This window comes from Lagopus muta, chromosome 14, assembly GCF_023343835.1.
Source record: "Lagopus muta isolate bLagMut1 chromosome 14, bLagMut1 primary, whole genome shotgun sequence".
NCBI classification, from domain to species: Eukaryota; Metazoa; Chordata; class Aves; order Galliformes; family Phasianidae; genus Lagopus; species Lagopus muta.
Window position 1 is genome coordinate 7,965,929 of NC_064446.1, and position 25,629 is coordinate 7,991,557.

Genomic DNA, 25,629 nt, shown 5'->3' on the forward strand with positions numbered 1-25,629 from the left:
TTTAATGAAATCTTTAGGCAAGAAAAACGTCAGTTAATCAGGATTAAATGGACTAAGTGAAGACATAGGTTCAAAGGGATAATCACTCTTCAAAGAAAGCTCTCTAGAAAAATTCCCCATTAATAGCATAATGAACAATGGAGGCATCATAAGCCAGGCATAAATCACATTAATAAAGATGCAGTCATAAAGCAGAGCAAAACAGGAAGAATAAAGATGAGTTATAAAACTACATTCTAAATGTAGCTACCTGAATTTTAAAAATCTTATGGATGATAATGGATGATAGTGATGCCAAGCCTGCATTTGCCAAAGAGCAAAGTAATTCAGAAGGAAGGACTGGAAATCATCAGCTAATGCAGCATTAGACTTACTGAGCTGTGTGTAATATTGGTGTTTGCAAGACTCTGTACATCCCAAAAGCATACAGAAAAAAAAAAATTACTGCATTTTTATTGGTGACTAAACCAAAACAAAGGCACATCTGCATCAATTCACAGGTCAGGTCATCTGTTCAAGATGCAAATGCACACTGAACAGCAGATGTTAGCAGCAAGAATAATCTCTGCCATGCCTAATAAATAAAAACAAAAGACTTGAAATGTACTGTTCTGAAACTGCAGTTAAGGATGGAAAGATGCTCACAGCTGGCTAAGAGCTGAAATCACAGGTGGGTGAGCACAGCAGACAGGCTCACAGCAGGTGGAACTGCTGCCATTACCTGCAAGCACTGGGACCAGCCAGGTTGGGTCTGGTGACTGCCCTGCAATCAGAAATATAGGCAGCAGCTAATCCTCATAAACGAGGCAAAATGGCAACAAGCAATCAAATCACAGCAGGGGTGGTGAGAGTCACTGGGATACCAAGTTGGTGGCCAAAATGTCTGTGAGCAGCAGCGCTTGTCCCTGTCCCAGGTGTACGAAGTGGCACAAGTGGCATAAGCTGCAGTGGGCAAATCTAGATGGGTAGGCAACCTGGGAGACCTACGCTTTGCTGGAGACTTTGAGCTGTAAGTACATCCTTTTGCTGTAGCTGCCTTCTGCCAAAATTTACAAACCAAAGATAACGGTCAATTGGAAAAGCTCACCAAGGTTCACAGCCAAAAGTGAAAACAAATCTCAAAGCCAAGATGTTAAACAGCAGTGCCATTCAGAGAAAGCAAAGTATGTTTTACAAGTGATAATGAGATGTGCTTATAACACTCTCCGTGTCCATAAGGTCTCTGCCCTCTGGTTACTGTTCACTGTGCCAACGCTTATCTTTTGCTAGGAGGGGAAGCCTGAGGGATGGATCCCGAAATATTTCTCATGTGCATCCTTATGGCATTCAGGTAAATGAACAGCCTTTTCAAAAAGCTTGGTAAGCTTTCTGATCAGAAAGGAAGAGGGTTATTTAAAACTGAAGAAAAAAAAAATTAAATAAGTTAACCTAATATTAAAATGCTCTCAAGCAATTAGCCCTGCATTTTAGAGATAACTGCTGCTACAATGAATAATAGAATCTAATAATAATTACTTGGATTTATATAGCATTTCTAACCCTATGACATGCAGAGCTCTTTGTCTAAGAACATCTTGGCTGACAAAATGTGGAGAGGTGGGAAACAGTTGGTCCACAGCACTCAACAGAGTTGTGCAGAGGTCTCTGCTGGGAGATACACAGAAGGGAAGTAGGTGAATTCTATCCAAAAGAGGATTTGTTCAGGTACCAAAATTAGTTGTACACCTTCCTTGAGCCTCTCTTGTGGTCGATAGGCCCAGTGCAACAGGCAGCAGGCTGCTCACTGCATCAAGCAGGGCCCTGCACACAGCCTTGTCTGTCCCATCGCACCCTCCCAGCACCCACTGCTCTCCTAGAGAAGTTATGTTCCCAACGCAGGATGCAGTGCTGTTGGGGTCAGCAAAATGTCATTGCATGAGTAAGAATTCATTTCTCAGCAGCAGCTTTCTGCTTTAGGTGTATAAACCTGAATAGATCCCTACCATTGTGCTGCTGATTCAGGAAGCAGGGCTGGGATTAAATTAGGCAGTCCTATAATTGTACTTCCTGTAGGCAAGGACTGAGCTGAAATCAGATTAGAGCTTCTCCAAACAGATCTTGCTCTGTTTCTTCAATGAGACCTCCAAACCAATTTAAACAACCATTCACATAGCCTCATGCAGAAAGGAACTGCTTGCTTTACTCCCAGGAGACCTGCAAGGATGGAAGGTGTGGAAATCCAGCCCATCTTTATAAAGGGTGTCCACCAAGCAGACAGTCCCACATCCCTCCTGCCATGCACGCCCATGTTGATTCCTTGTGCTGTCCTGTGCAGCAGAGAGGAAAGGAAACTTGGAAGAAAGCTGTGGAGGCCGGAGCAGAGAGATGTGGCTGGGATGAGGACCTGGGGACAGCCCTGACACCACGTCCCTGGGAAATGGCATTCCTGCTCCAGGCCAAGAGCCAGAGCTGGGGATGCACTGTCTCTTACACAAGCTGGCTTTGCAAAGCAGAAAGAAATAAGAAACAGTCATGCATGAGAAAGGCCAGAGAGGTTTAATTGGAAAAGACAACACGTAATGTAAGTTACTTAAAGTTTCCATTTGAACAAGAGCCACAGTGAAGAGAAACCCAGCAGTAATTGCACAGAGAGGAAACGTTGACCTGCAGCACTTCTGGCCATCCCCATGGTTTCTTTCCCCTGCTGGCTTTTCATGCTGCTTTTCACCCTTCCCTCCAGCACCGTCCTCCGACAGCACTGCAGGGGCTGCTCACAGCCGGGTTGCTGCAAACTTCTATAAACCAAATTATTTTCCATTTTCATAGGTGATAAACAGAATAAGCAATGCTTTATGGAGCAGTGGGGCTGAGCCAGGGAAGTTCTGCTGGTAATGGGCAGAAAGAGCGAGCAGGTCAGGAGCAGCCCAGCTCCCCAAGCAGCTGGGGAGCACCAATTTTCACGGCTTCCTGCAGAAAAGTCTCTCCCAGGGACCCCATGTTCTGTGTGGGTCACACCATCACTGGGTGCTGCTGAGCCAGGAGTCAGCTGCTCCTCAGGGGGCACAGATCAGGGCAACAAATTACAGAAGTAAATCTCACACCAGAAAGTAAGCAGTAATGGGGATTCTAACCCACCAGGATACAGCAATAGGCTTCGTTACCCAAAGCACAAGCCATGCAATTAAAAACTGACAAAAATTAGTTGATGATTCAGTCACTTCCAAGCTCAAGGTGCCCTTCAACCCCTCAGTCTCCTTACCAGCAACAAACCAATGCAGAACAGAACTTCTGATCCTGAGTCTTGTATTAGGCCAAATAACAAAAGGGGTTTTATCATAGCTCTAATCTTTTTCCAATATACAGACATATTGAAAGAGATTACCTTACTGAAATTGAAGGAAACTGTGGTATTTTAAAACCTTAATCCCCTTTCTCCTCTGTAGGAAATAAGATAAATTTCTTGATTTCATTCTGTACAATTACAAGAAGCTTTTCTTTTATCAAAAGTTCTCCTTTTTCTCTGGCAAGGTATTTTTGGAGCTGTGCACCAGGCTTCAGCCCACTGTATGTGTACTTATGGGCAAGACAGGCAAGTTTTGACTGAAGGAAGACCTCACCAACACAGTCATCAGCATACTTAAGAAGCATCCCAGCAGGAGCTGGTCTGTACTGGTATGGGCAGTGGGGTGAGCTGGTGGGGCTGGCAGGAGCTGGTGGGGCTGCTGAGTGGTCAGAGAGGACCGAAGTCTGGGTGATGGGCTCACACACCACCCACAGAAGGCAAAGGGAGCCGGTGCAGGGAGCTGAGGTTGTCCCACACCTTTCCCTCCACTTTCATCCTTTTCCATCTTTTTCAATTGTCAAGAAAGATCCAAGCACTCTTCTGCTTTTAAATTTAGCTCAGATCCCTAGGAAAGAAAAAGCAGGGAAGAGGTGGGAGGAAGAACCTTTCCCCACACTTGAAAGATGACAGCTGAGGGATAAGAAATTAGTGTCTCGACATCCTACCCTGGGGATAGCCCAACTTCAATAAAAGCCTATCACATTTACAAATAAAAAAGAAAGGCTTCAGCAATAACTTTAGAAAACACCCACAGTAAAAAAATAAGTCGGCCCCCACACAAGCTGGAGGTTCACTGCATGCTGCAATGCTGCAATGCTGGTGGCTGCTGTGCTGCAGGAACTGCTGCCATGCAGCCCAAACACTGGGCTGAGCACGGCAGGGATGCTGCCCTGATGCCGCTGCTGTTCCCAGCTGCAATATCCTGCTGCACACCAGGTGTCTGTCTTCAATTAGTGGTGCAAATCACACTCCTCATTTTCCAGGCCGTGTTGGAGGTCTCCTCCCTCTTGCAGCTCTTGGCATTTGTGCTCCTTCTCCTCATGTCCAGATTCCAGGCTGTGCTGCAGAAGCACCAGGTGACATCAGCTGCCTGGAAGAGCTTGGTGTGCCATTGGCCACAAGATGTCCTGTGCACACCCAGATGTGTAAAAGTCAGGGGAAACAGAAATCCATGCAGCTTACTTCAGAAGAGGAAGAGGGGAAAGGAAGGAGAAGATGATGTCTATTTTTGGCTTGTAGCCCCCTTGATGCTGCACAGAGCAAAACACAACAACTTCTCCATGTTTGCAACTCTCTTATTGTTATGGTGTGAACTTTTGCTGCTGTTGAACAGCCAAATTCCCAGATCCCCGTGTTCTCTGCATAACAGCTTGCATAATCTCACCCTGCATTTCCTGGGTCAGCCCATATCTCCTGTTTGAGCTATCACATACCTCCAGGTATTTATAGTTCTCCTTGTCCTGCTTGTGAGCCTTCACACTGCCAGTCAGCTTTTGTGAGTGCTGTGACTGTAGGGAAGATTGCTGCCAAGTTGTAAAATCGTGCCAAGGAAGTTGGAACATAAGTTTGATTGCAAATATTGGCAAAGCTTCATGAAAAACTACAAGAAAGCTCCTCGAAATTACGGAACTCTTTTATCTGTTATTGAGTCTAATGATCTCATATATTTTTATAGAATACCTTTTTGGAATTGCATCTAATGAAATTCAAGTGAAAACCAGATTATCTCCTGACAAGTATTAATGCTATCAACAAAGAATAAGACCTAGTGAATGCTGTACTCTTAATTCCCCTGGTCTGAGCCTTCCCTGGTAGAAAATTATCCACTTCCCACACTACCTTTAACTACTTTGCCCTGCCTGGATTTAAATGGCAGAAGGAGACAATGTGTCAGATAATTTTGCACACACTGACTATCAGATAGCCGCCCTGAAAAATAAATGGGGAAATAAGAGTAAAGACACAAATAAAGAAAAAAAAGTATTTGGAGGCCATGGGGGGGGGCTGTCGGGGACCACCAAGAAACTTTGGGCTGCTTCTGGTCTCCACAAAGATCGGAGATAAGGGCAAAGCAGGGCTTTTTGGGATTCCAGCTGCTGATACAATCATATCATACAACGATACGACTTCTGCATATTCATCAAGCTTCAACTTGCTAACAGTCAGCCATTTTCCCCCACTAGTCTTACGGAGAGCTTGTTTCAAAACATCAGTGCCATGATGGCCAGAAGCTTTTTTCTGACTCCATGTTTGGATTTATTCCTGGCCACTTTCTATCTTTTTTTCTTTTTCTCGAGCTAACATTACTCCTTAGCTCAAATTATTCTTCTCCCTTTCCAGTCTTTGGTGGCATTGCCCAGTGGGATCAGCTCAGGGCTGATCTTAACATAAGTTAAAATGAACTGAATGGTCTTGAGGTCTTGGTCTTGGTCACCTCTATGGATTTCATTAAAAATGCCTTGACTGGTATAGTACATCACATCTTGGATGGAGTTCCTTTCCTTGCCATGGCTCAGTACTGAGCAGAAAGACCTTGGGCAGCCCTGTGATACTTTCTGTGGGTTATACTTCTGGCCATGCCTGATGCTGTACTCACAGACATATGGTCCTGGTGAAAAGGTCTGCCTAACATCACCCATAGATGTCAGCACAGCTTATCCAGGCACCTGCAGCTGACAAAAAATGTCACTACTGCATTTTAAAGACAAGTCCACCAACAGATTTCTATTAGATGAAAAAGTTCATTCATTTTTCCTGTGCCTCTTGTTGAGCACTGGAGCATCCCCAAGGACAGAACTCCTGACACAGAGGTTCCTATCTGGTTCTATAGCCGTTGCAGAGCAGAGCACTGTGGTCTGCCTTCACACAAACATAATGTTTGCATCAATTCGCTAAGGTGAAGCAAATAAAACCCTGTCAACAAGGACAAAACTCAAAATCCCAGTCTGGATATATGCAAAGACACTAGCTGCACCCAGTCAGTATTTCATCAAATTTTCTTGAAACTAAAACCTTCCCATCTTCCCTCTAAACTCCTGTCTAAAATAGATATTACATGACAGCAAAACTGCAGTGGATGGAGATGTCAGGGGGATCTCTGAATCCTTTGCTCAGAAAATTTCTAGAAAGAATTTAGTGGGAATGTTCTTTGTTTACTTTGCAAACATGAATTTCTTGTCTATTGCCTCCCAATAGTAAGTGACAGCTGGAGGATCTACAGCTGGCGTCCTAAGGCTCCAGAGCCTGTACTTGCTCGCCAGCACAGCAAAATGTCTGCTGGTGTCAGTATGCTTCTAAAATGATCTATGGCAATTCAGCATGGAACTGCAAACAATGAAGCAATGAAGGAAACAGCAGAACGAATCCAAATTATCCATTTTGAGGCTAATGACCTTCTAGTGAAGATGATGCACTGTGTCAAAGCTCTGATCCATATTGCTGGACCACTAAAATTCCCAGGCAGTTCTTGCCAGGCAGAATTTCTGACCATAATGGTCTGATTATGGTTTCACCAACAGCAGGCATGCCTGACCAACTAGTGGCCTTCTGTGATGGAGTGACAGCAGCAATGGACAAAGGAAAGGCAACTGATGTCATGTACCTGGACTTGTTCATGGCCTTTGACATGATCCTGCATCACATCCTTATCTCCAAATTGAAGAGAGACGGATCTGAAGGCTGGATATTCAGTGGATGAAGAATTGGTTAGATGATCATAGCCAGAAGGTTGTTGTCAATGACTCTATGTCCAGGTGGAGGCCGGTCATGAATGGTGCCCCCCAGGGTTCCATTCTGGAACAGAAGGAAGGGATGCCATCCAGAGGGACCTGGACATACTCAAGAAGTGGAAATGTGAGAATCTAATGAGATTTAATAATGTCAAGTGCAAAGTGTTGCACATGGGTTGAGGTAATCCTAGATATGAGTAAGAGTGGAAAAGGAACTCCTTGAGAGCAGCCCTGCAGACAATGACTTGGGGTTCCTGATGGGTAAAAGCTGGAAGGCCAAAAGTACCCTGGGTTGCATTAACAGAGGGGAGGCAGCAGGGAGACAGAGGGATTGTCCCCCTGTGCTCTGCCCTTGTGAGTCTCCATCTGGAGTACAGGGTCCATACCTGGGGCCCTCAGCAGAAGAAATGGAGCTGTTGGACTGGGTCCAGAGAAGAGCCACGAAGATGGTCAGATGGCTGGAACCCTTTGAAGAAAGATTGAGAGAGTTGGGCTTCTTTAGCTTGGAGAAGAGAAGGCTCCCCAGAGACCTTGTTGTGATCTTCCAGTACTTGAAGGGAGCTTATAAGGAGAGGGGGGACCAAGTTTTTACACAGTCTGATAGTGATAAGACAAGGAAAAATGGCTTTGAACTAGAAGAGGGGAGATTTAGGTTAGATGTTTAGAAAGAAATGTTTGAGTCAGAGAGCGGTGAGGTGCTGGAACCATCTGCCCACAGAAGCTGCGGATGCCCCATCTCTGGAGGCATTAAAGGCCAGGTGGGATGGGACCCTGGGCAGCCCGGGGTGGTGGTTGGCAACCCTGCCCATGGCAGGAGGGTTGGAACAAGATAATCTTTGAGATCTCCTCTAACCTAAGCTATTCCATTCCACGGTTCTATTACTCTATGATGATTTTCTGTAAATAACTGTATAGCTTTGGGCAGTAATACTCTGCCACTGAAATTCTTTCCCCAGTGATCCTTGAGTGATAAGAAAAAAATCACAGAACATCTACAGAAAAATCTGTTCAATATCTGTAAAGGGAAAAAACCTTTCAGAAAGATATTCATGGTGTAGTTAGTGCTAAAATAAAAACTCAGTTTTAAGCCAAGGCCTTGCATCCTTTGTGTTCAAAAAATGCCACGAAAGATTCATATCCACTTCGCTTTGAAACTTGGTCAAAACAAGCTAAGAAGACATGTTTGTAATTCATGCTTTTTTATCCAAATACTTTTTTCAGGATTTTGTGCCCTTGCTGGTTCTGTTTGTAAGTGTATGGGAACTGTTGAGTCATGGCCTGAACCGCTGATTGAGCACCTGGGGAAAGGACCCAGTCAGCCCTGGGAGCACAGGTGAAGGCAATTCAGCTGCATGACCCGAAGGGCTGCAGCCCAGCTGCACCTCTCTTAGACCTCATTTAAGGGCTGACTGCCACTGGGGAAGGATTTCTTTCTGCAGATCTCTCCTTGGTGAAGCTTTCCCCTGCAAACCTAGAATCTTCTGATACAGGTGAGAGATCTCTCCTTGGTGAAGCTTTCCCCTGCAAACCTAGAATCTTCTGATACAGGTGAGCAACCTTCTTCCTTTCCTTTATAATACCTTTCTACTGTGCCGGTCCTTCTGTCATCACAGCTCTGCTGTAATGCCTTTCCCATTGTATTGATCTGTCCAATTGCTACAGTGAGCACCATGATCTCACGTGCCTACACTGCTTGCCTATTTCTCCTTAAGAGAAAAAACAAAACCAAAGTTACACCCTTCAGATGCCCTAGAAAAGCCAATAATAGTGGGTTTTACCCATTCACCTATTAGGTGGAGCTCAGTACCCTGCCAATGCAAGGAGTTGGCTTTGAAGCTGCATGCACTACCGCTGGGAGACGCTGTGTTTCAGTCCAGCCCTTTACCTCTCATCTCTGGGCCAGACTTTGCAAGTTTGTCCAAGTAAAGTTGTGCATGTATTGAAATAAGCTATCTTTTTTTCTCTCAAAGCAGTAGTGAGGCCCTTCCTTGGCCGTGGCAAGCTGCTGCAGCCAGGATACAGATCCCAGGTTCCTGTAGCACCCTCCTGCTTCCAGCAGCACAAATAGAGCCAGGATGCAGCACCTTGCAAAGCAGCCCGTGATCACCTCCTCTCCAGAAACTGCTTCCTGCTGGCTTATGCAATGAGTTGTTTCCATAAGCATGGGTATGTGTGCAAGGGAGAAGGAGAGCAACAAGAAATATTTAGCGTGGTGTATCAGTGGCTGAGCTGGGCCCAGGCTCCCGCTGCTGTTCCTGTATGCTTTCTGTGGGCTTCATCAGGGCAGGCAGTGAGCTCATCCTATCCGTGCCCTTTGTCACCGCTGTCTCTCCTTCCTCCAGCAGCCACCGCTGTTCCATGGGGAAAGGTGGTAGTGAAGGCGTTCGCTCCCCGCTGAAGCTCAACACACCTTTTTGACACCAAAGGATGGCCCTGAGCCGGGGAAGAGGTGGGCGAGTAGTGAGGAGGGGCTGCGCTTCCAGGCTGCGGTCTGCAGGCTGTCCAGGTGCCAGGGCCCAGCGTGCAGCTGCTTGGGCTGTGCGGGAGCAGCCGCAGCACAGGGCTGTCCCATCCTGACTGCTTTGCTCTGTCTCAGGAATTCCGTGGTCTGTGTGGCTGCCTTAATGCCTAAGGAAGGATAAGAGATAAGAGGAACAGGAGGAGGCAGGACAGCGGAATTTTACCTGTAAGCACAGCAGTGAAGACTCTGTACTGGCAGCCTGGCAGGCAGGAGGGCTCCAGGACCTATATGACAATTCAGGGCAGCCTCTTTAATTTATTCTTGTTTCATTGCTTCTGGAAGTAATGCAACGCAGTCAGCCCATCCACCCACATGAACACCGAAGCCTCTGTACCAGTGTCTCCTCTGCTCCTGGCCAGGAAAGGGAGAGGAGGGAGGAAGAGCTCCTGCCAACACCTTACAGACTAGAAGCAGCAGCGCAGTGCTACAATCCCTGTGCACACCTGCTCTGCGTCAGACCCAGTGGGGCAGGAGCAAGGTGAGCCGTGCTTCCCTACAGCCAAGAAGGATTTCTTTTTATTCCAGTGCAGCTGCAAGCCAGGGAGCTGCTACAGTTCTGCAAAATGAGGAGCCAAGCATTGCAGCACCTGTTCAGATTTACCGACTCCATCACTCACATTGCCCACAGGGGCCAATAAGGCTCCGCAGCCATGCTCCAGCACTGAGTGCTGGCTGCGCAGTGATTTACTGTGCTCTTCTCCCCGTGCCTTGTGCACCTTCAGAGTGCTGACATGAGTGTGTTTGATTGGGTTACTTATTAATTCTGTATTTATGAGGACAATGAAATTCCAGTCCCCAAAGCTGCACGCTGCTTTTCTTCCCCCCTTATCTTGTTTCTCTTGGCTCTTCTAAAAGGAAAATCAGGATTTGCTTTAGTTTGGAGAAATGACATTGGCATCAGCCCTGTCTGAGAAGGCCTCTTTGTGCTGGAAAATGAGTAAATAAACCACTCGCGTTAGCTCTCCCAGGAGAGATCAACCCTGCTCTGTGCTACACATTGCACCTCTGGATGGAGATGGGGAATACAAATACCAAAGGGACGTACTTGACCCAGACGTTCCAGAGTTTGTCTGCTCTGATCATCGCTCAATTCTACTTCACCTTCTCTGCTGTGACAAAATATCAGAACGTGATTTATCCAGGAATTCAAGCACTGCTGAGCTGTGTTCCAATCCCCTTGTGCAGTACAAGAGTTTAATGATTCCCAAAGGGTATGAGCTTGTTGCTTTGCGTTAACCAAATGTCTATGCACAACAAAAGATATGCAAGCAATATGTTTAAAAAAGGAAGCAGCATTTTTCAGGTAATTATGGCATTTTGTTTTCACTCTGGTGGTGCACAGGACTCCTGAACACGTGCTGGAGTTGTCCAGAAAGCCTTATGTACTGCTGTGAATTATTCTGCTTATTTTTGCATTATGTTAGCTGAGAGCTCATTGTAAATTCACTTGTTAGTCAGAAAGATCCCCAAATCCTTTCCGCACACAATATTTCATACCACAGCCTCTTAGAACTGTGAATTGCAAATTCATTTGTATATTTATGCTCATAGATAAATAGAAATTCATATTTATATATTACACAATTTGTGCTGCAACCAAAGAAACAAACCTCTGCATATGACACGCGAGTTGCAATCTCAGCCTTTGAAAATTGAATAGGGTATGAATTTCAGATAGCATCCACACCTGCAAATTTCGATTTGCTATTTGCATGTGTCCTGCCTAGATTGCAATTGATAGTACACATCAGAAGTGAAATAGGTGGATCCGAAGGGCCAAAAGTACATGTTCTGGCAGTTCCTCTGCTTACAGAAAGCAAGTTTTAAAAACAGGAAAGCGAAAATCTTCTTCACAGCTGAATGAATATTTAATACTACCACTCCTGCCTATGGTACAGGCAGATCCAGCTCTAATTAATCTTATCTCCTGCCTCTTCATGACATCTTCCAACCATACTTTGCACTACATCTTACCCTGCTCAAATAATGGGTATCTCCATCACTTCATGTAGAGTTCAAGAGCAAAATTGGTGATGGGAAATCCTTTCCTCATCTCTTGCTTCAGGGTTTAGGGAGAAAAGAGGGTGGCTGCTGGGGTTTCCCTCCCATTGTGGCAAGGCAGTTGAGCTGCAGGCAGCCTGCCCATCCCACTGGACATGCAATGGGCTCCAGGTGTGCTGTGCAAAGCCTCTCCCTGTCTGCTTGTCCAGAACACCACAGTCTTCACAGATCAATTGAAAAATAAAGAAAGGATGAGGGCTCCTCCCAACTGGCCTGTCTGTGTGTGCTGAGGGGGTCTGCCTCTTCTCACCACTGCTGTTTATTGTGCTCTGCTCCTCCTCTTTTTCTTTTTTCCCCCATTCTTAATACAACCATGAGAAATCCCAATATGAGAACATTAGAATATTCTGGCTCTGAAGTTATAAAAAAAAAAATGAAGAAATGGTTTCCTCTCTGGAAGGCGCTCACAGGTCAGACATCCAAGAGAGAAAGCCTGAAATTTACCTTTAATGAAGACAAGTGTAGTGTTGGCAATTGGAGAAGCACCAGTGAGTTGGTCGTAGGCAAAGGAAGAATAGTTTGGACAGACAGAGCTGAAGAATAGTCCAAATATTATCAAGATTGGATGTGGGGAGGGGATAGAAATCCAAGTCCTGTTCCACCACTCCTGAATCCTATTGAGGCTGAGAGATTCAGTCAGCTTAACTCAGAACTGCAGACCTTTAGAGTGGAAGCCCACCCTGCATTCAGCACAAGGACTCTCCATGCTCTTCCTGCCGGGGTACAAGACACAGCTGCAGCATCCCTCTTGCACAACTTCCCCCAATGTGCAGAAGCTCTTAGTCAGGAGAAAACAACTCTGAGTTTGGAAGAGTGTTAACCAAGCCCAGTCCCCAAGCTTCTTCACAGCTGGGTTAGTATGAGGCTAGCCCATAGGTTTAAGGTATTGTAGTTACTGGGCACAGGATTTCCAAGCTACAGAGCAAATGTGAGTTACATCTTGAGAGGACCTGCCTTCCATCTGAGCTGAGTCCAAACTGTTCTGCATTTAATAGAGAAGCACCAAAGAATTCAAAATTCCACAAGTGAGATTAAGCCCAGAAACTACAATTAGTCACCTTTCCTTTAATCCCTACGCCTCCATCACCAGCAGTGCAATATCCACACAGAAGAGGAAGTCATGCTTTTCTCATCTGCTACAAAGCCAAGAAAAATAGAAAGTAATTGTGTCTGAAGTGCCGGAGTGCAGAAGTGTTGCTCAGCAGCCCTGGGTGCCTTTCCCTGCAAGAGGAGTGACACAGAAAGGCAGGAGGGAATATAGCTTGTGCATGCAGTGAGCTGAAGAGAGAGGACCCACTCTTATCTGTACAATAACTCATACAAGCTAGAAACGAAGAAGATGCCGTATACAGAGTTAGTTCTCATGGAGCATTTTATAGTGTTTATCACATCTACATTGACAGGATTGCAGCAAGGCAGGGCAGCTGGTCACGCAGTCCTCAGACTCATTATTTATTTCCACGGAGGACTTGTTTGCAGGAGCCACATGTTACAAACGTGAGGGGGGATCTGGAAATGGGAGTACTTTCACAATAAGTATCTTGCTGCAGCACTTAATAGCCCAAACAGACACCACTCGCTCTTTCTCTGTGCTTAGGCCAGTGGGCTGACCAGGTAAACACTAAAATCATGGAACCTCAGAATTTTCTGAATTGGAAGAACACGCAAAGATCATCAAATCCAACTCCTGGCTGCACGTAGGACCACCTAAAACTCAAACCATATTTCTGAGCATCTTCTAAATACTCCTTGAACTCTGGAAGGATTGAGGTCATGGCCACTGCCCTGGGGAGGCTGTCACAGCATGGAGCCCTCCACCACCGGTGGCCCTTTTCTCTTCCCTGCATGCAGCCACATTCCCAGTGCTTGTTTCTGCAGCTCCCAGCCTCCTCCTGCAGCTGAGCAGCATCCGCCTCATCTGACACAAGCTCAGCATTGTGTTGTGTCCTGCATCCATCACAGGCAGAGGACTCTGGGACCTTAGCCCTTGAACAACTTTTACTCAGCAGAAGATATATAGTTTTTAATGTCCTTCATAATGTGAAAAGCATGAGAGGCCTGTCTCAGGGTTGTGGAAAGCCCTGCCCTGTCTCCCATCCATTACACAGCCCAGGACTCTTTCCAAAACTTACAGAAGGGAGCTGGGTGCAAACCAGACACAAACCAACAGATCAGGCACAGCTGGAAGTATGATTTTTTTCTCCAGACGGGTTCAGCTCTGAACACAAACAGTTACCAAGCCCTTAGCTGCAAGTATGGAGCCATGAATCCATGTACCACCAGAACCACATAGCTCTCAGGCAGTTACACAGAAACACCTGCAGATTTTCTTTCAGAGAATAGAGCTCATTCTGATATTTTGGAGATAACTGCTCTTCCCTGCCTTCCTCAGTGCTCTGCCTCCACTGCTCCGTGTGGAGAAGGCAGCAAAGGATGTGGCCCAGCACAGAGCCCGCTGCCATCCCAACCACACGCAGTCCTCTTGCAAAAAGCACTGTGGATGTACAGCATGTGTGGATGTAAAGGATGGATGTGTGAGGTGTGGGGGCTTCACACTCCCTAGGATTCCACAGTGACATCCTTTGCCTTTCATCACTTCAGGAGCAGCAGCACCAGCCGGTGGGTCTACAAAGGCAGAATCTGAGGAGAAGTGGCAATGAGAGCACCTCGGTCCCTCTGCTAGAGCAAAGGGAGGGCAGCCTCCTGCAGGGTGCTCCCTTCTTCTCAGAAAAAGCAATAGGACTTCCAGCATGCATGCACAACTACTGCCTCCTCCCAGCTGTTTCCTGAACACGCCTCTGAAGAAACTGTGCACTCCAGTAGATATCTGGGCACATACAAACACTGGTCATTGGAGCACCCTAAGGACTTCTGTGCACTTCTCCTGCTCCCTCCTTTTTGAACAGTTAACCCATAAGCTATTTCAAATGCAATGCAAAAATAATCCCTTAAGAAAACTCATGAGAAGTTCTCTTCCCAGTGACTCAAGGTATTTTGCAGCAGCTGAGGAACAAACACTCACCTTAGCACATGAGTTGATCCATTTATTGTGGTGGTGGAACAGGGGACTGTCTGCCCCAGGATGGAAGGCCTTCGGTATCGCTCATCACCACAGCACAGGATGATGAGGAAGGCACGTCTGAAAGACTTGTTCAGGAAGGCATAGAGGAAGGGGTTCAACCCTGAATTGATGTAGCCCAGCCACAGGAAAGCTGTCCACAACTTCCCCGGCACCGTATAGTTTATGAAAGGGTCTACTATGTTTGTGACAAAGAAGGGGGCCCAGCACAGGCAGAAGCACCCCATGATGATGCACAGGGTCTTGGCAGCTTTGGTCTCGGTCTTCATGCGATGCGTGCTGTGCTGGTCAGGCTGATGCCGGCTGTCAGCAGGGGTCCCTGCGCGCTGCAGCACCCGGATCTGCCGGGCGTGCTCCCGGGCAGTGACGTAGATGCGATAGTAGGCCAGCACCATCAGCAGGAAGGGAAAGTAGAAGGCCACCACAGAGCAGGTAATGGCGTATGGCTTGTTGACCATGAATATGCAGTACGTGGAGTTGGAAGCCTTGTTGAACTGCCTTTGCTGAATCTGGGGCCGGGGGAAGAAGGACAAAGAAGGGAAGAAATTCAGTGCTGCTCCTCCGATACCAGCAGTCTGTTTGCTAGGAAGCTCCACCATCACTTTGCTATTCTTTCTCTTCCTTTCCCTCTTCTATATGCAGTGCTTCACTTACCTGCTGCTGCCCCTCCTGCCTGTGCTCACATCATGGGCTTTGCTGTAGGACCTTCCCATGATGCAGCTCCAGCATCCCAGAGCATGGCTCAACCTGGCTATTGAAAATCAGCCTGACAGCCCAGACATTGCAAAGAGGAATAACTTCACTTGATGCTGTGCTTTTTTGCAGCTCTCACTGACCTGTGCATCAGAATATGTTCTTATACCAAGAATGCTAAAGCTTCATCTGCCCAAATGCACTGGAGAAGGACCACATAGGTGGCATGGGTCTGGGCTGCTGTGGCCTCAGAAGACAAGGGTCTGCATCAGGTACAGGGCAGCGGGCAGCAGCTTTGTAAATCCCCATAAAGACACCTTCCAGGAATTCAGCAGGCCCTCTGAATCAGTCACAAGGTGTTTCTCCTTTAGCCTCCCTTGCCTTCTTTTCCTTGAATATTGCTTTTTAAAAGAAGATACAGCAGGGAATATATGTAGTACCAAGATGGTATATCTCCTAAGCTACTCACCAAATCAATGATGCCAATGCTATTCCAGCCTTGCATGATAGGGAGGAAAGAAATAAACGTCGGGATTACCCAGCAGCCTCCAAGCATTACAGCAATACGCAGTGGAGTCATCTTGTTCCTGTACACCAGTGGCTGGCAACAGATAGCATAGTACCTGCAAGGAGGAAAGAAAGAGAACAACCATCACTGAAGGAGACCTTCAGGTCTTCTAAAAATAAAACTGTAAAGCCTTTTCTTCAGCTTGTTTCTTCTGCCTTTTGAAACAGTGGTAAAAAATGATTCTATAGTCTATTTCTATTGACTTCCTCTCAGACAAGGAGCTCAGAGTATTTTCACAGCATGAGTAAATAAGGTCTCAGAGTCCCTTGCAGGGAAAAGCCAATATTTTCTATTTTCCAGCTAGGGAAAATGAGGCACAGATTAATGCTGTGGTCTGTCTGAAGTCGCTGAGCAAGGGAGTGACCTCCCATGTCGCCCTCCTCTCCTCCTGTGCTTAGTCACAAAGCTGTCTGCACCCTCCTTACCACAATGAATGAGTTCACCTTCCTTCTATTTAGCCATAACTGAGTAAATGTTGGGGTTTTTCTAATGGCAACGGACATGTATTTTGGCAAAGCTGCAAAGGTTGTTATTGCAAATTAACAAAGTGTTTCATAGTTGTCAAAATGTCAGTAAAATTAAGTGTGCTTTTCCCTAACTGAGCTTCTTTTCTTCCTCCCTATTCCCTGGCCTTAACCTTCAGGCACAAGAAGAGCACAGCCCTGCCCAGGACTTCCAGGCTTTTCCCCATCAAGAGAGGTGCCCTGCACTTGCCTTTTTTCTCCCTGTTATTCTAACACATTCACAGTACAATAGATTCATGTTCTTAAAATAACAACCAGCTTTGAACAGAAAATATCTTCTGAGATAAAAAATCAACTTGCCTGTTTGTTTCCTGTGCTATCCACCTGTTATTAGATTTCTACATCAAGAAGGTGTATCAAGCCTAAAAACAGAAATCCATCTCCAAAGTTAAATATGCCCACAAGCGCAGCAGATCAGCAACCATATCATCCTATTGCAAATTTCTGGAGGTCCTGACCTGGCAGCCTGTCTTAGGTTCCTAATGAAATATTTTCAAACTCCAGAGATTTAAATTTCAGCACACATTGCAGGCCAGCAGTGACATCCCCACTGCTGAGATAGGGAGCTGGAGGCTGGAGGCTTACCCATGCTCACACTGGAGACCAGAGCAGAGCCAAGAAATGGTCCTGACTTTCAATCCCCTGCTCCTTGCTCTAGCAGTCTTGTAGTTTCTTTGATTTGAACATGACAGAGTAAGGAAGATCACAACAGAAATCTCACTGGGTAGACTATGAAGACAGTTGGTCTGCAAAGGGACTGTATGCAAAAACCAAGTTTAGATACGTCCTTGAACTTGCTCCAGATAATTGATAGGAAGTAATGTCAACACTCAGCTACAGAACATCAGACTTTTTCTTCTTGACCACACAGACATAACAAGGATTTTTATAAAAGGACATTTTTTGCAAAATGTTTTATAATTCAGCTCATAAAACAGCATTAAAATCTCTTTACAACCAACACGAGTCTCACTCTAAATGTATAACTGAGAACATTTTCAACTTCCTTTTAAAAGTCTCCAGGGATCCTGCAGTTCAGATCTCTACATCTAGAGATGCCGGAAACTACTGGTTGGAAGCGACTGGCTTGGCTCCAGAACACAGCTGTTCTGCTGCAGAAAGCAGGAATTGCTGTGAGGTGGGAGAGCAGTGCTCAGCATGGCCCCGCTCTGCCAACAAGGCTTCCTGCACAAATGCCCCTCTGCTTCCCCTATAGATGCCTCTTGCTGAGCTCCTGGCATTTTCACTTGGCACAACCAGTAGACTGGAGACATCACAAGCACCCATGCTCTTCTAAACAACACCATACAGAATTCAGCTCCGTGCCTGATGGGTGTATTTTCCCAATGAATTGTTATTGTCTAGTAGATGTACCTGCCAGATTTTGGAAGCGCAGACATTCTGCAATGTGGTGCCCATCTGTGTACCCAGAGGAGATCAGTTCTGCACTGAAGAAGTGGCCATAATTTCAACAACTATTTATAAAAGGAATTAATGATCTCTGTCAAAGAGATTTTTTTTAAAGTCAGGCTTCACACCAAGACATAATGCGTATGCAGCCCATCTAAGTCTGCTTTATGAGGTCAGTAGAATCATAAAAAGGAGACATTAAATTAGCACACATACACTAAAACTGAACCACAAACCTGAAGAGTAGCCTTTGAGAAATTCTAAGTGCCAGCAGCCCATTAAAATAAGAGACAGATAAAAGCACGCACGTGCACATCTTGTGTGTGTGTATAGAAGTGACATCCTTGAGGTGCATGATTTGTCAAGAGCTGAGTGGGAACTGAAAAGTTTGTACTGAACAGGCAGAAAAATCTAAAAATTGCCAAATTTTCTTCAGAAATTAAAAACAGTCATGTGGAGTCAGCTAAATTGCCTTATTTTGATAAAATTAGAAGATATATTCCATACAGAAGGTTGAAATAAAATCAAAGTGTCAAAAGAAAACATTTTTAACATCTCTTTGAAGCGAGATTCAAAATGTCACGGGGGAAAAATGTTGAAGCAAGCATTCAACTATTTCAATTTGATCATTTATACCTTGTCTTCTGGTTTCATGTGCGCATGAAAATCAGTCTGTTTCTCTGAAAAATTTTGCTTTCAAAGAAACGGTGTATTTGACAGTAAATGTTCTCTTAGGGCATTGTCTGAAATGCTCCCTCCGTGGAGCAATGCAAACATCCATAATATTCAGTGGATCCAATTCCTCTGTTCACTGACATGGTCTTCACATGCCTCTGGCAGCACACGGAGAAGCCAAATAATTTACAGTAACAAGATTTAATTAGTTTGCCTTCAGTGGGTCCAGATTTGAACAGGCGAGGTTACCCAGCCTCAAAGATATGCCAAACTCAACTGGAGAGGGCCCTGGGGAGCCTGATTGAAATGAAGACAGATTTGAGCTGGAAGAGGAAGGATGGATCAGAGATTTCCACAGCTCCCTTCAGCCCAAACTTTTCCAAGTCTATCAGACAACGAGGGTCACCACGGTCAAGTTGTAATCTCTTAGTGATTTCCAAGGGAAGAATAAATATCTCTTTCTTCCTGTGCTTATCAGCCACCTTACACTGCACGTGTAACCTCGCCTTCTATTACTAGAGATTATCGAGTTCAGATTTCTCACGTTCTTCAGTTTCCTTCCCCAAGGAAATAAACTGACCTTTGAATTCAAACAGGTACTTTCAGTAACATCTTTGACTGCTTATTCAGACAGATGGTGCTTCTCTTGGCATTATGTGCAACTGCTCCTCCGACTCTAGACCCAAGGGAGATCTACCTGGCATATCTGTTTATTTACTATCTGAGAGACACCTATTGCAAAGTGCTACCCAGTGCTGGACATCAAAGGATTCCTGTCACACTCCTGATAGCAAGTTCCTGCAAGCCCCAAGAGGCCACATTTATTTGTGGAAAGGGCAGAAGGAGAAGTTCAACAAACAAATGGAGAGAAAAGCCAGGACACCAGCTACCATTCCAGCTGCTGAATCAGCAAACAGAAAACCATGACACACTGCTAATTAGCTACAGGAGGAAAACAATTCTTCCAAGCAGCTCAAGTCATTACATTTCTGTACTCCTATCTCTGCTGCAACTGACAGCGTTACGCTGGCTTGTACATGCTGTTAAAGGCCATTAGAGTAAAAATTATGCCTGTAAAAATGACACCGTAAGCTCTCATATTTCTTCCCTCCCAGTGATTCAGCAGCAATTTTCCTCCACTTACATGTCAAAAGATCACATGCATATTTTTTTGCTAGGTGCTGCTGCCATGACTCCTGCTGTATTCGGGGAGTTGAGCTGGGTTCCTCCTGCCCCTCCCCTGTTAACAGCAGCGAGGTCCCGCAATCAGAACATGGGTGATAATTTTGCTGATGGAGAGTGAGGCAGAGGAGCACACAGCTGGCTGCCCACTGCTCAGCAGGACTCCATTCAATGGCCCAGAGAGTCAGATAACAGCAAACTGTGTATGTTAGCAGGAGACACTGAAGTCACACCAATTTTTGCAGTAGCTGATGATTTGATGCAAACAATGGTTTCGGTATTTAAGCAGCTGTTTATTCACTGAGAGAAAAGTAATTATATCTCCAAGATTATCAATAGTTTTAGTCAAAAGTTGAAATAAAGGCATATTCTACATTTCTGCTTCCTTTCAAGCTAGAGCTGTTTTCCTAAGCTCATAAAGAATATCTATTAGGTACTGCTGTGACAGTATGATGGATGAATATAAAATGCAATATATACACATGATTAATACAATGTCCAAGTTGAGTTAAATATTAATTCTTACTATGATCAGCCAAGATCCATGTTTTTTGCAGTTCCCTGGAAACATTAAGTTCCCGTTACCTACAGCAGAGTAGATGATGTGAACATCCTCTCTTCTGCCCCTATTATGACATTCTCAGCTGAAAGGGAAATTCAAGGATCCCTTCCTGGACTTGCAGATCTTCCAAACAGCTCCATAAAGCAAAGGTTATTACAATGCTTTTCCTTTCCCATATCAGACATTTACCACATGTGAATGATTCAAGAGCTAACATTTTACAGATGGCTCAAACAGAACAAAATAGTTCATGGAGCCATAGTTATGGCCTTTATGGATATGGGATATGTTTGGCTACCAAGGATTTGTGCTCTACCCAGTCTCTGGCTCTGAAACATGTATGCAACTGTCCTTTCTCTTCCAATCACAATGACTTTGGGGGCACTCATTAGTGCCGAATGGATTGATACCCCAGAGTGAACCTCATTTGCTACAAACAGCCTCATGAGCTCCAAAGAAATGAGGGGTTGGAACTTGATGATCCCTGAGGTCCCTTCCAACCCATTCTATGATTCTATGAATGCAGGTACACCTCTGTTATGTTCATGAAAGCTATAAATGCCTCACAAGATTCACTGCCCCATGGAGGAGCCAAATATAAACGATGTCCAACTGCTATAAGAGCAGAATATTTTATCCTTTCCCAACAGAACTTGAATTTTCCCTGCTGGTGAGTTCATCTTCATGGTCGGTGCTACATTTAAAACCAAAAAGCAAATATAAATGCATAACACACGGTACACCAGTGACACATTTGTACCTAACAGCCTTCAACACTTTGTGCAGAACAGGCACAATATCACATTCCTCAGCAGCAGGATCGTGGACAGCTTGTCTAATGTTAAGTTTGTGTATATGTGAAGACAGGATGTGACGGATAAGAAGGAAGCTGTGAATGCAAAGAGAAAATAGACAGAAAATGAACCACAACTATATTCTTGCCTTGTATGACTGAACACTGAATCTGCTGTGTAGGTCCAAGGCTTTCGTGGAAATGCAAGCATTGTAAATCATGAGTGTTTGTTGTTGCCTCTTTGCCTGAACAAAAAATCTTACAAACAAACATGCACACTCTGACCGTCCTGCCCAAGGGAAAAAAAAAAGAGGGAAATAAGGGTTCTTCAATATCATGTCAACTTCCAAGTGATAGCACCTGCAGTTAACACAAGTTTATAGATTATAGGCTCTTGGAGACGGTAAAGGAAAGCGAAAAGGCTGAGAAACAGCATGGCATTTCACTACATTCCTGACTTCCACCAGACAGCAGCAGAATTTAGCTGTGGCCCATGGCAGGGATGGCTATCTGCAGCAGTGATATCTGTATACTCACTAAGCAGCAACAAGATGAGACTCTGGTTGTAACCAGACCCACTGTCGAGACCAAAACCAGAGGTTCAAGAATCCAGGTAACCAGCTGGGCCAGCAGAGCTGCCATTCTCTGTGGTTTAAGAGAAGTGGGCACTGATGTGGGCACAAGCTCCTCCTCAAGCCTGGGACTGTGTATGAGCTGCCCTGGGCACATCTCCAGAGAGCAGCCAGGCATCCTCAGCTCCTGCCTTAAGATGAGCACAGTTTGAACCACTCTGCTGCCTTCCGAGCATCACAGAACCTAATTATTTTACTGCATGAGATAATTCCTTCCTTGGAAAAAATTGAAGTATCTCCCCAGTTTTCAATCCAATCTTATTTAAGTTATGAGTATGCAGATACTACCCTGAAAGAAGCTCCTTAGACATCACAGACAGACAAATACACACCCACCTTTACAGAACAGACGGGGCCATATGGGTTCCCACATAGAAATCCATTTGGTGTCACGTGTATGTATTCCATGATATGCGTACCATATGATTTATCATTACTGGGGCCAAAATGAGCAGAGGAAAACTTTCTGAGTACTGTAACTGTTTAATGCTCTTAAAGAGCACCAAAAAGCATAAAAGGGGGGTGGCAAAACTAAGAACCCGAGCAGAGAGGCTGCCTGGCAAACTGCTCCCAGCCACGGCTCAGATACAGAAGCTGCTGAATGGAGCAGGGAAAAACCTGTGTGACTGAGAATGGCATGTTCTTCTTCTTCTGCAGTCAAGCCGGACTGGATCAGGCTTCAGCTGAACCCTGGCAAAGTCAGGAGGTCCACAGAGAGAGAGCCTGAAGTTGTTCATCACTGTGCAGAATTAAAACAGTGCTAGTGACTTTGCCAACATTCCTGTAAAACCACATTCTAGCTTCCACATAACCAGACTTCTACATTATTCTGGGAGAGAATGGCTCTTTTCTCTTTTCCTTTTTCCTGCTGAGCAAATAAGCCATGATCTCTGACTGTACCAAACTAAACAAAGTTATGCATTGCTGGTCCAGAGGAAAAATGTCCTAAAATGATTATATCTAACAAAATTAAATTCTTATTAGAAAAACAACGGCCTGCTGGTGTTGAGATAATTACACTGAGAAAAAATGCTGAAGAGAACAGTTAATTGGAATTGGATAAATTTAGCTAGTAATACAAACAAACGTATGTTGCCAAACGGAGATGGAAGGCCCCTCCACAATCCCTGCATGGGTTGGTGTGTGTGCAGGGCTACTGCAGGCAATGGTGGCAAAATACGTGTCCATGTTTCTAGTGGTTTGGTAGAGATAAATAAAGGACAGTGCTTCTCACAGGCTGTGCCGTAACCATCTGCCCCGTTATTTTTGGTAATGCTTTCCAACCTGAATTCTGCAGACCTGTGTTAGCTTTCTCTCGGCGCCATCGTGCAGCCATGTGCCATATCCCACGCATCCCCTGCCCACGAGGCTGGGACCACACAACCAACTGCAGGAGACCAAGCACTTTTCTGTCTGAGAAGGACAGGCGGAACTCACGGCCTGGTTTGACACTGGCATTGTGTCACACAGCCAGCCTGTTGAACTCCCAATTATTTACTGATAGCTATTTAGAATGCAGCAAGGCTGCCCGCTGATACCCTGTCCCTGCAGCTGCAGCCAGCTGATGTCCGGAGGCACACAGCTGGCTGCAGCTGCCTCCTCCCTGTCCTTCAGAGGACCAAAGCCCTGCAGCCTGGCCAGCTGCAGCCCCTGCCCCTGTTTCTAGGGAAGTTTAAGGCCCTAAAACATCACTTTTCTCAAAGGATTGTGCTAATTTGATGTCTGAATAGTACATTAATGTTAATTAATGTTTGTAAATGGCGCAACAAGCATCTGTCACTCTGGTGCTCCAACACTCTTTGGATACATCTGCTTTGCTTTAGCCTTTATTTAGCAGTGATTATGTGGTATGTTTGGATTCAGTAAGATTAGCCCCATGTACACAAACACACAGCTAGGTCTGTTCTGTTCTGTACACAGCAAATATACCAATGTTTCTAACACACCAGGCGAGCAGCAGCCAGCAGGGACACAGCCCTGGAGGAAAGCTTCCATGGCTGGGACATACCAGGAAAGCTGGAGCAAGCAGCAGCAGCCTACAGGATGCTCTGGGTGTGTGGGTAAGCAGAGGAGCCATGTGTGCATATAAGGCCATTTAGGACTGTTTCTCTCTGTTGTTTTAGTGAGTGCTCTTTGGTTTTCTTTTTCCATGAGGCTTTGAGAAATAATTATACTGCAAATTGTATTGCAAATACTGGAGAAGAAAATTGCCTTTCCTGGCAGGTGAATTCTATTTGGAGAGATTCTATCATAGCTTCTTTGTCTATATATACACAGTGCAACTTTTTTTTTTTATTGCAGAGACAACAAAGAATGGATAGGTATGCATAAAGCATGCAGCAGATAAAGAATTTGGGATTAATTCTATCATTTATATTAAAATACGGAAAAAATAATAAAGAAGTATTACCCAGTGACATCAGAATTTGGATTCAGTCAGCCCTGATGTACCTCTGATACCTTGGAGACTCACATTTTCAGATGAGCCAGTGTCCTTAAGTCTCTGCAATGCTTTTCTCCCTGCATCTCAGTGGTAACATTGGCTCCTCCTGCTCATGCGGTGGTTTTTCCAGATTTCTACCAAAGTCTGAGCGAACTGAGGGGCAACAGTGAGCACATGTGAAGTAAAACTCTGCAGAAGCAGCGCTGGTCCACAGGCAGCTGCCATAAGTGGTGGTGATGGAGAATGGCTGAGGTTGGGCTGAGCCCCCATCGCACTGCACCCATCTATCTGCTCTGGCCTTCCCATGGCCAGCTGCTGCCCGTTCCCTGCTCCCAGTGCTTCTGCTGAGTGTCAATTCTCACCGGAGAAAAACACCTCCAGAACCACACCAAAATGGCCCAGAAATGCAAGTTTCTACCAACAGCTGATAAAGGCCGAGGATGTGCAGATGAGAGGAAAAGAGACGCTGCTTGAGAGCAAAGCAGCACCTGTATGGTAAACACATGTGAAAGAGCAAGAGCAGTTGTGTGCCCTGAAATAATTCCCTGACATCTGGCAATTTCAGGTCTGTCAGCTGCCAGGTATTACTGCTGTGCTGCTGAGTCGCAGCCAGTGCAGCTCTGCTTCCTCAGCCTGGGCTTGCAGTGGCCTTCAGCACTCCCATGGCTCAGCCCTGAATGCACCCATGTTCTTAGTCTAATACGGCCAGCAGTGGGAGTGATGAATATTAGGGAGTCTCTCCCACACCCTTTGTGATGGCAGCTCTGGATCTGGCAGAGAAAGCTCACAGCTCTAGGGGCCAGAGAATAAAAGAGCGCCCAATGAAAAAATGTGGTCCTGTCCAGGTGTTCACACTCTCCTCTGCATGTGTTATTTAATATAGAATAATCTAACCTGTCTCATTTCTTTTTTTTTTTTTAATATATTTCCAGTTCCAGTTCCTTCTACTCAGTTGGGCATTTGCAAGACCTGCCTCTGACCCGTTTGCAAAATAGAGTCTTCCTGTGTATGACTGCAATGCCTCTTCTGCGTCCCCACTTGGATAACACTGCAGCAGCAGTAAATCCACGCAGCACCCAGCATGGCTGTCCCAGCAGCATTGGGCACAAGGGACAACAGGAGCTCACAGTGTACCAGGAACTGCAAAGGGGAAAATGGGCAGGAGGGGATATTTTGCCTCCACAACCTCCTGCCTTCACTTAAGAGCCTGGGGAACCAAACCCCAACGTTTTACACAACAAGTCCACATCCAGAGCGCAGTGCATAACAGCTGCTTCACCACTAATTGGCTCAGAGAGGCAATTTGTCAACGTTTTTAAGATAATGAGCATCTTCTTTGCATTCCAGCCATCTCTGTTCCCCCATAAGGAAACACGCTGTCACTGCTGCACATGAGCTGCTATCGGGATGCACTACGGGGTGATGCTGCCCCTGTG

The 25,629-nt window shown here is 45.5% G+C and overlaps 1 protein-coding gene and 1 long non-coding RNA gene across 4 annotated transcripts in view; one reads left to right on the forward strand and one right to left on the reverse strand.

The window, feature by feature from the left end:
* Window positions 1-25,629, reverse strand: part of HTR4 (5-hydroxytryptamine receptor 4) — a 99,376-nt gene that overhangs the window by 26,851 nt on the left and 46,896 nt on the right. For both annotated transcript variants that reach the window (XR_007379806.1, XM_048960599.1), the window contains exons 5-6: window positions 15,874-16,027; window positions 14,655-15,220 (exon numbers count right to left, since the gene is read on the reverse strand). Coding sequence is in view for 1 of the 2 variants with exons in the window: in XM_048960599.1 (XP_048816556.1) it covers window positions 14,655-15,220; window positions 15,874-16,027 (720 nt within the window). In the remaining variant the exon portion in view is untranslated. The remainder of the gene's footprint in view (window positions 1-14,654; window positions 15,221-15,873; window positions 16,028-25,629) is intronic.
* LOC125700198 (uncharacterized) lies at window positions 1,620-14,618 on the forward strand. 2 transcript variants are annotated; one of them, XR_007379808.1, is made up of 3 exons: window positions 1,620-3,651; window positions 6,518-8,598; window positions 9,393-14,618. It is a non-coding gene; the product is annotated as an uncharacterized LOC125700198 (long non-coding RNA). The 2 variants fall into 2 exon arrangements; XR_007379807.1 differs by lacking the exon at window positions 1,620-3,651 and having other exon boundaries at window positions 8,364-8,598; window positions 9,393-9,499; window positions 9,647-13,934.